At 40.1% G+C, this 11059-nt stretch overlaps 1 protein-coding gene across 1 annotated transcript; it reads left to right on the forward strand.

Moving 5' to 3' along the window:
• The first annotated feature begins 2833 nt into the window (after positions 1-2833).
• LOC140244332 (uncharacterized) lies at positions 2834-11059 on the forward strand. The gene is made up of 9 exons (XM_072323974.1): positions 2834-3236; positions 3827-3868; positions 5956-6167; positions 7273-7362; positions 7759-7909; positions 8444-8632; positions 9414-9713; positions 10129-10331; positions 10907-11059. Exons 1-9 carry the CDS (start codon positions 2834-2836, stop codon positions 11057-11059), a joined length of 1743 nt encoding a protein of 580 aa, XP_072180075.1.

Genomic DNA, 11059 nt, shown 5'->3' on the forward strand with positions numbered 1-11059 from the left:
CGGGGCAGCAGCTGTATGTGAACTAGATACCATGCTTACAAAAGGTGACAAGGAAATAAGAAGAAAAAAAAAACCACTTCATTCCAAAGTCCTAGGGAAAGCGTCATTTATTATTTGGATACACGAATAAACCGGGCTATTGTTCGAAAAAGATGTACTGTATATCCCACCTTCGCTCCCGATTCAGCCCTCCCGGAGTTCATCGCACTGGTTGCATATATATATATATATATATATACACATACATATATGGAAACTACAGTATGACTTCTATTGTTTGACAAAGTGGGGAAAAAACAGTGGAATTATAGGCGCTCACTTGTAAAAAGAGCAAAAAATAAAAAAATAAAACAAAGTGTTTTGCTGAGGAGGGTGAAGAGGGCGGAGGAGGGATAGACAAATATTTCATACTAGGCATGTGTCGAAAAAAAAAAAAAAAGATGCGCGAGACTTGAAAGTAGAAAGTCAGCAAACGGCGCGGTCAAAAAACTTCGCGCGGGGAGTAGTCGCGAAAAATGTCGGGGGGGGGGGGTTGATTCAACCCCCCCCCCCCGGCCTTTTTAGGGTTAAACCCTTTACACACCCTTTGCTTTCATCTCTGTTACAACAGTACAAAGATGATGCTACTGCTTTGAAAGTTGTGTTTGTCATGGATCGAATATGTTGATAGAGCATGATCAATTTCAGCTTAATCTGATAATCCCTTCATTGTTGTTGCTATACATAAAAGCCGGATACTTTAAAGCATCTTTTCATACACATACATCATCTTGAAACTTTAAGTCTTCGCTCTCAGAATCTGCTCTATAAAGTAAAAATCCATGTCTGGCGACTTTTTGTCGATTTTGTGATGCAGGGTCACATTTTATCAAGTCAAGATTGTGTAAGTAATGGTATAACAAAGAAGCACCATCCGTGATTGCAGTAGGAAAACAAATTTTGATCCATTCATTACTTTCGGGATGATATTCATTTCGAGCTCTCTGGATAAGAAACACGACCATATTGCTATACCTTTGATGTCAACTTTATCATCTTGTTAAGGCGGGTACAGTGGCGTATCTAGGGAAAACGGTGCCCGGGGCAAGCACGAAAATTGCGCCCCTAATTTCTGAAAAAGAGTTCAACCCCAACTTCATCCCGGTAAGGACTTTAAACAAAGTCCACATGATGCTTTTTCAAGCACTTAAAAGGGATCTTTTGAGGGTGATTTAATGTAATGAATTGTGATAGATTTTGGCGTGCGAGCGCAGCGAGCGAGCCGAAAATTTTGTATTTCAGCTTACAAAACATGGAATTCTTGTCATTTTTTGCTTACCAAATCTTACAATTCTAATCAAGATTTAGTGACAGCCTTATAGATTTATACCAAAAAACTAAGGACTTTAAAAAATACTCTAAATTAGTGCGCGCGAGTGAGCTGAAATTTGTAAATGTCCTCGTCATCATCACGTATTGTTCTTACCTTTTTTATATAGATTTTGGCGAGCGAGCGCAGCGAGCGAGCCCAAAATTTTTGTATTTCAGCTTACAAAACATGGAATTCTTGGCATTTTTTGCTTATTAAATCTCACAATTATAGTGACGACCTTATAGATAACGATTTATGACCAACAAACTGAGGACTTGAAAAAGCTCTAAATTAGTACGAGCGAGTGAGCCGAAATTTGTATATTTCTGCGTCAGCATTACTTTTTTTTTCTTATCTTTTTTGATTTTTTTTTGCGCCCCCCCCCCCCCCTCCCCCGTATGTTCGAAACCGTTGGCGTCCTCTTTTGATCCAATCGGCGATCGCTTCAGAACGAATGAAATTGCAGTCGCTGCTCCGTGTAACATTTTTGCTGCTAAATATAAAATGACATGAGTGAACACATAGACATTATCATTTTGTCCGCGTCATCGTCACGTTTTGTTCTTATCTTCTTCTCTTTTTTTATACAAATTTTGGCGAGCCGAGCGAGCGCAGCGAGCGAGCCGAAAAATTTTTGTATTTCAGCTTACAAATCATGAAACTCTTGTCATGTTTTGCTTATCAAATCTTACAATTCTAATCAAGATATAGTGACGGCCTTATAGATAACGATTTATACCAACAAACTGAGGACTTGAAAAAATACTCTAAATTAGTACGAGCGAGTGAGCTGAAATTTGTATATTTCCGCGTCATCATTGCGTTTTGTTCTTATCTTGTTTGATTTGTTGGGTTTTTTTTGGGCCCCCCCGTATGTTCGAAACCTTTGACGCCCTCTTTTGATCCACTTGGCGATCGCTTCAGAACGAATGAAATTGCAGCCGCTGCTCCGTGAAACATTTTGCCTGCTAAATACAAAATGACATGTGTGAACACAATAGACACTGCCATTTTATCATCATCACGTTTTGTTCTTACCTTCTTTTTCATATAAATTTCGCAGCGAGCGAGCCGAAAATTGTATTTCAGCTCACAGTACATGGAATTTCTGTGTGAACACAATAAACATTGTCATTTTTTCCTCGTCATCATCATGTTTGTTTTTATCTTGTTTGATTTGGTTTTCTGCCCCCCCCCCCCCCCACCATTCTCCCTCCCCCTTCCGGGCGAGTTTTTTTTTTTTCTTCTTCTTCTCTTCTTCTTCTTCTTCTTTTTCTGCTTCTTTTCTTTTTTTCTTCTTCTTCTTCGTTTTTTTTCTTTTTTTTCTTCTTCTTCTTCGTTTTTTTTTCGTTTTTTGCGCCCCCAAGGAGTGGCGCCCGGGGCACGTGCCCCCCTTGCCCCCCCCCCCCCCCAGATACGCCATTGGCCGCGGGTACTAACTTAGCGAAATGATTGTTGCGTCATACCATTTAGAGATTCAAGATGCGGCAGCTTTTGATATGGATGTTGATCTACCTCGCCTGGGGGCAAATCGGCGTCGACACTGCGAGTCTCGTCGACGAGCCCGAGTTTCCAGTTTCCGACGGCGACGCCAACATCGCCTCCATTACACCAGTCGGCATCGAAAACTTTCTAGGCGTCGGCTACGACATCATTGACGGGAACCCCGACGGAGGAGACATCTCAAACGGAGGCGTTGACCCCGGCCTGAAGAGCACGTGGCCCGTGTTCCGCCTCACCTACAACGACAGGGTGATCGAGGACGGCTACTTACTCCCCGACCAGGTCGTCTACTCCCGCCGGGACAGCTGCGTCAGTCAGCAGTATGTCTTCTACGGGACGCAGAGCTACGTCGAGAAACTGGAGGAGGATGTGGATCGAGAGGGTAAGTCCCCATCACACGGAGGTCATGGAGTCCTCGTGAAGAAGAAGGTCCGTACACCTGTAGCAACCACTAAGAACCTGGATTTCAATTTGCACTAGTACTTCGGCAACAATGAACGTTGCAAGGAAAATATCGCTCTTAACACTATTGTTCGACATCATCAAATGTTCACTTCTTTATCAGGTGTGGTGACTTTAATTTGGTAATCCTCTTTATCACGGCAAGTAGTGTTCCACTTTGAATAGGGTTGGTTTATTATTCATTTTCTGATTTTTTTCTGGATTTTCCGGCCAAAGCGAAATGGTTATCATACAAGCAATCGTCAGTGCCCTTTCCGACGGAGAAGACAAAGGCACTGTATACCGCTGTCGATAGCAAACTAGAACTAGAGGCTTCAATAATCAAGATTAAATCATTAATTTTGGCATTATTCAGTGAGCTATAAATGTAATCGATAGAATGGGACACACATCTTAAGAATAAGGTCCAAATTGTATTTGCCCTTACACTGTGTCGTATGTACATCAAGATAATTACTTATGAGTTGCGCTTTAGTTTTCAAACTTCTAACCTTATTGTTTCAATTGCAGGTACTGTCAGGATTGTATTCGGTTCCTTCTCGAAGAGCAAGCGTAAGTTCATGTGTTTCATACATGATTTTTGAAAATTCATGTTAACGTCAGTTATGCGTTTGTAGAGGGGTAAAAGAGAAAAGAGAGCATGAGGCAGTTAGAAACTGTCAGTTTTGTAGAATTTTATCATAGTTCCTATAGTGTCGGTCAAAATATCGCATACAATGGTCTTTGCAGCTCGAAGACGCATATCAAAGATATGAAATACAAACTTTCGAGAAGTAGAACTCATCTTGATTGTCTCTTGCAACATGCAATTGGATTGGTTTATTGATGAAAAAACACACAGTAAAACAGAGAAGCAGCAGACTGAATTTCTGTTTATAGTCTACAGTTATTCAAAAATTACACTGAAGAACACACTGAAAACTCTGAGGTATGAATCTAAAACAATCGATAATATATAGACTTAACTGTATGTACAAGCTAAAATCAATAGTATTTATGTGAAAACTTTTTTTGTTTTCAGTGATCTTTTTATTAATTCCATTTCCTTTGAGAATATAACAATTCAAAAAAAATTACACACATTCTACATAACATCTGTCATAAATCATGTAGATATTCCTACAGTTATGAGACATAATCCATAATCCATAAAACAAGAATAATCATTCAATTCATTTTAAGGCAGAAATCAAACAGAAGAGAGGAAATAGAATGAATTATCCGATCATTCCTTTTTAACTACAAAACAAACAAGCAGAATTCATATATGCAATTGTGAGCAATTTAGCCAAACACTAAAAAACATGAAATGAAATTTCTATTATATCAAAAGAACAATGACAACAACAACAACACAAACCACCCTCATTCCCACCTTTCCACCATACCCAACCCTCAACTACTCATAACTTTAAACTTTAACCCCCCCCCAAAAAAAAAAACAAAAAAAAAAACGTCCTTCTCATCTCTAAACCACCTCCCCACCCTCTACCCCACATCCACCTCCTTACACGAGACAGACACACTCCCTCTCATCCACCTCTCATCTCATCCACCTTTCATCCACCCACCCATTTACACACCCACCCTGCACCACATCCACTTAACACACACACACACACACACACACACATCCACTTAAACACACATCCACACCCCCTGCACACACATTCACTCAACACAACACACAGTTATTTCTGCTCGCATTCAGAACATAAATAATTATGCTAATTATGCTTAGGATATATGCTGCATACACACAATACATGCATGCACATACACATTTCATACACACAATATACATATCCACATACCTGCATATGTATTTTATATACACAATACTTATCTCTGAACTCAAAAACATCTAAAGAAAAGAAGTCAGTAATCAAACACACACAAAAGGGGAGAAGTACGGGTGCATAAATAAACTAATCCTTTACAAATTATTTAAACATTCCCATTTCAGCAAATGCAAACCCGGTTTATTTCTTCTAATGGCAATATCATTCTCTTCCTTAAAAACGTTATACACACACACACACACACACAGACACACACACAAAATAAGCATTAATCCTGCTTCTAACTTCCTTTGATGTTTTAAAAAATCATTCTCATTTTGATATGAACCTTAAAGTCAACAACAACAAAAATTGTGAAAGGAATGGAGAGGAGAGAGAAGTGAGAGAGAGAGAGAGAGAGAAAGTAGAAAAATGATTGACAGATACAGAAGGGTGATGAATGAAAGCGGGAGAAGAAAGAAAGAGTAATAAACAATGAAAAAATAACCTTAATTCAAAAATAAAAGCAAATAAAAAAAATTCGACTTCTCATTAAAACACAGAATTACAATAACTCCCATCTCCAGTTCATCACGGTATCAATGACCAATGCACGTAGTACGAAAAGCAAATTATAATACCAAAATGAATAATGCAATGTTTGACAACGAACAAATCTCACAATTTTTTGTCGTGTTTTCTCCTATTTTTTAACTAAACAAGTTTGGAAGACAAAAAAAAAAACCCTCAATGTCATCATTTCGAGAATATGATTGCGCTTTCCATTCTTGTTATTCTTGGCTTAATCCAATAGCCACTGTAGACTTAACGGAGATATAATTGCTGTTTATTCACTAGACTACGAATCTGTGTACGTCGGTGCCAACAGTCAGAGCCACGTATATTACGAAGATAAGACGGTGTGTAGCCGTGCGCAGGCCAGGTACAGATTGGAGACCGCCGAACAGGAATCACATCCTCTCGACAACGGCTTCGTGGCCTTCGCCTGTGATCTTCCGCATGTCTACAACGAAACGATGTACATGAAATTTCTGCAGGCACGGGGAACGGTAAGATTCCATTCATTGCAGGGACATAGATTGTCAAGTCTATACCTTTTCTCACAGAGAAACTACCGCAAATGAAAGATAACTAATGTCTGTGAGAGGCATGACAAGATAATGATTACTTAAATCCATGTTTGTTTGGGTTTTTTCACGGTGGTAAAATGACATGCTTTACATTAGTCCTGATTTCTTTTTTCTTTTTTAATATTTTTGGGACTGGGAGGGGAGCAGTTCGTGTGTTGCAGTGGCAGTGAGAACTGGAGGACTGGAGGACTTACAGTCATCATTGTATGACGTGTCATTTTCTCCCTGCATTCGTTATTGGTCACCCTCGTGGTGCAAGTCGTTCTCTTTTGACAAAACACTGGACAAAGCAATATCCAAATATATATATATATATATATATATATATATATATATATATATATATATGTACATATATGTGTATACATACATATGTATATGTACATATATATATATATATATATATATGTACATATAATATACATATATATATATATATATATATATGTACATATATGTGTGTGTGTGTGTGTGTACATATATATGTTGATAAGGTAGTCCAGCACCCTGTTGCATAAAACCCTTACCGCTGGACTTACCGCTCCTTTCTAGCGGTAAGTCTTCAAATTAGCGGTAAATTTTATAATCCTTGATGCTGATTGGCTGTGATGCCTAATTTTGACGGTAGTTACCATTGAAATTCAACGGTAAGTTTTATGCAACGGGCCCCAGGTGTTGGCAAGATAAAAAGATAAGTAACAAAACTGCAACAAAGTTCATGCTGTATTCACCAACGGTTTTGTTATTGTTCTCTCAGTATCAACATTTGAGAAAGGGCGGCGAGACGCTCGAAAATTTGTGTGAAGAAATAAACCGTTGGCGAATGCAGCATGAACTTTATTGCAGTTTTGTTACTTATCTTTTTATGTACATATATATGATAAATTTTATATATATATATATATATATATATATATATAATAGATTATATATATACATACATATACATATATATTTCGTGTATATATATATTATATACAATGAAACAATTATGACATTTTAATTTATCATGTCCTGTATACAGCATGTGGTAACCGCGGTTCACCTGGGAATCAAGAACATTGAACGCTACGAGGAGACTACCGAAGGATTTGTGCATTACGCCATGGAAGAGGTGGGTGTTTTTTTAACAATACTCTGCTCAATACGTGAGCAACTCCTCAATGTTATGTCGAGCCTGAGAGGGCATAATGCGAGCTCTTCCCTCTATAACAGTCTCTGAAATAATGAAGATGGATCGGAAAGAGACTATAAGATGCTATCGCCTATACTCGTATGTGAGACTCATTGTATATCAAAGAAGAGAGTTTCTGGGCGAGCATCAGGCTCCCGTCTTTCGGCCCTTGCGTTTAACAATCATCATGTAATAATAGGGGAAATTCTCTAGGAAAAAACAACAACAATAATAAGCAATAGTAGGATTATTTTCAAATGGAGGATATAAGACCTATTGCATGACGTATTGTGCAACAAAATAATCAACCTTGTGTTTAATGACTTTCCTTTCAAGGTTGGAAGTAGCGTCTCCACATTCGCCAACTACAAAGGGTACAGGAGCGGTGTCAAAGTAGAGATGAACGAGTTCAGAGCTGGTCTGCAGGCTGGGATGAAATTTGGCTCCAAAACCTACTCCTACGTTGCCGGCAGTGAAGACTTCCATGGTTTGTTGAGCCATTGTGTGAATGATGCATTTTTCTTTTCCGCGACACGGCAGTTTGTATATACCAAAATAAAGTACTTGTCCTGTATCATTCCTCTAGAAAGTGTCACACGTAATCATGAGTAAACAAAGGAAATGCATCTTTTCCAAGATATAAACATGTCGCCTTCAAATTATATTAACTTCTATATGAATCCATGCGCAACGTTGATTTCATATCACTGGAATTAGTATTGAGTTTTTAGCTCAAACTCACATGCAGCAAACCAGAATTGGATGACACTTTGAAACATCACGGCCTTGTTAAACACAATTTGAACGTCCCATTGGTGATGTGGAGACATTCTTACTAAAGGTAGCTGATGGTAATGACCGGTGTGTTATGATGTCTGTAAATGAATTGCCCTCATTTATACCTTCCACACTTGCAGTTCCTCATGTTGTTCATGAAAGTGGCACGCAGATTCCCATAATATAAGCGTAAAGTTTCTTGAAAATGTAAATTTTATCGCATCTTTCACTCCAACATTTATAGAACCGTTCCGTGTGACCGTACGTGAAATGGACGAGCTTTTCAAGCCTGAATACTGGGCCTTGTTCGACCAGTATGTGGCGGAGGGTTACTGCCCTCACGGCTGGCTCGGCGGCCTGGAGCAGGTGCGTGCCAATATTATCACTGCGCTTATCAACTACGCCGTGTGGAGGGAGGCTCAGGAAGCCTCGGGTGAGTTAACTCGTTCAAAGTCTGATCGCGTGGGTGTAGAAATGGGCACGGATTGTAGGTGCTCGTTTGTTGGTTGATGTTCTGGAATAGATACTGCATCAATATTTCAAATTGAATATCGTCTTTAATGTCTAGGAAGATGGCGGATAAATCATGAAATACACAATCCTGTAAGACAGGACCTACGGTATTTTGAGCTGTAACTGAAAAAAAGTACAACAATATGCACAAAGAATAGCTCTAATGGGTCGCAAGTGTGACTCGAAAGACCCTACCCCATCTAAAAAAGAAAAGAATTATTTGGGCTCTCAACAAAAAGGCGATTACATGACAACTCCAGAGACGTCTCCAAATAAGGTGACGGAGACGGAGACATTACCGCGAAGTCTCCGAGACGTCTTCTCATCAGTCGTGGAGACGTCTCCGCGACGTCTCCTGTAGGTCGCCAATGGATCTCGGAGACCTAGCAAATAGAAATCAGTCTCATCGATTTAGCCTCGACTATAAAGACATCGAGGAGACGTCGCGGAGACCCCTCCGCGACCAGATGGAGACTAAAAAGGGTCTCTGAAAAATCAAACATGTCCGATTCTCTAGTGACTCCGAGGAGACTCAACTACATTCAATGAAACGTCGCGGAGAAGTCACTGAGACGCTAGAGAGATTCGAGTCACCACCAGGTCGCCAACTAGTCTCCAGCCCAATGAGATAAAAAAAAAGACTTTTATTCATCCTGAGTGATTCAAGAAAGCATTAACGTCACACTCAATCTCTTCAACAGATCCCGATCCGATTGCTATCCCGGTAACTTGGCCTCGTGGAAAATATACCCTCCCGAAGCCAGTCGATGGTTGCCCGAACTCCCACTTCGGATGGCCAGAAGGACGCCGATATCACGACACAGAAGACAAGAACTCCAATAACGTCTGGAGCTCCCCTAACCACCTCTACGGCTATAAGTCGAGCAATAACATGGAACAGTGGTTCTGCTCAAAGACCGTAACCGAACAGGACGATTACGATTGGACATTTCAGCCCGGGAAGTACTGTATTATGCGTAAAGGTGGATCGTGCCCTCTAGGTGAGTTGCGGCGGAAATGACAGATTTCAAATCTTAAAGACATCAAAACACAAACAAACACACACACACAAACACAAACACACAAACAAACACACGCATAAAAGCCCCAAACAAATGTAAAACATCAATCAAGCCTACCTTAGCATTCACCTGTGTAAAGCGGCCACCTGCTGTATACAGTACGGCCACTAAGAAGTCCCCCGAGAGAAACCCCATGTTTTAATAATAATCTCTCTATAGAGGTTCCCTGCACATTGCGGCCACTTTTTCGTCTCCCTGAGTGGGTACTATAGACAGTATTTGTACTAGTGTCAAATGGTGATCATGCCACAGAGACGTTGGGTGATGTCATGTGCGGGGGATAATGTGGTTTACATATTCATGAGCACTAAACCCTTTACGGATCCACATCTAGGTATGTTGGAAGGGAACCTCCACTGGGACGACGAGGACGATGACAACTCGAACTCCCATTCCGGTGAGATGCCCGACGGGGGCTTCGGAGGGAACACGGACATCAGGTACTGCTGCAGGACGGACGGAGAGGCATCGAACCCAATCTACCTGCCCACCGACGATAATTTCTTCCTCATGAAATACAACCACCAGTGCCAAAAGGTACACGTACTGTGGTGTATGGGTTTTTCGCTATGTTTGTGTGTGTGTGTGTGTGTGTGTGTGTGGGAGTTGATTTAGTTGTTTGCATGCTTTGAAACAAATGTTTTGCTGTATAAATTTGAAATATAATAAAGATTATTGGAAAAAAATATGTGAGAGGATGTGTGCGTGTATGCGTGTAGGTATGTTTATGTAGGGCCTATCATGTGGATATGTCTATGTCTCTTTGTGTGACTTTATGACTTGTGCTGCTTTCAAATAGCATAGCAGTGTGACTTGACAAAATATGTTTCTTTCGTAGAGCCAATATGTACAACGTAGGATACCTTTGATGGAAGTAAAATGCCAGTGAATTGAAGTTTGATTCAGTGAGTGGTTTGGTACAGATATGAAATATTAATCGATATTAACCATGATCTGAAGATCTATCCTCCTCATTCAAAGATGAATACAGTTATTATGGTAGAATATGATTAACTACAAATATGAAGACATAGAAAAATGTCATCTTCAATAGGACAAGCTCTAATAAACTGCCTCCCCGCTCTATTTTGTGCCAATTTTGCCAATTAAAGGTTCATGGAATGAGGTACACGAAAGAGTTTTTCCGCTGGGACAACGAGGACCGGAATAACGCAGACTCCGAGTGGGGCGCCTCCCCTTACGAGGGAGTGCAAGGTGGAGGGGAGAACATCTGCATCTGGTACTGCTACTATCAACCGGAATGA

This window comes from Diadema setosum, chromosome 21, assembly GCF_964275005.1.
Source record: "Diadema setosum chromosome 21, eeDiaSeto1, whole genome shotgun sequence".
Classification (NCBI taxonomy): domain Eukaryota; kingdom Metazoa; phylum Echinodermata; class Echinoidea; order Diadematoida; family Diadematidae; genus Diadema; species Diadema setosum.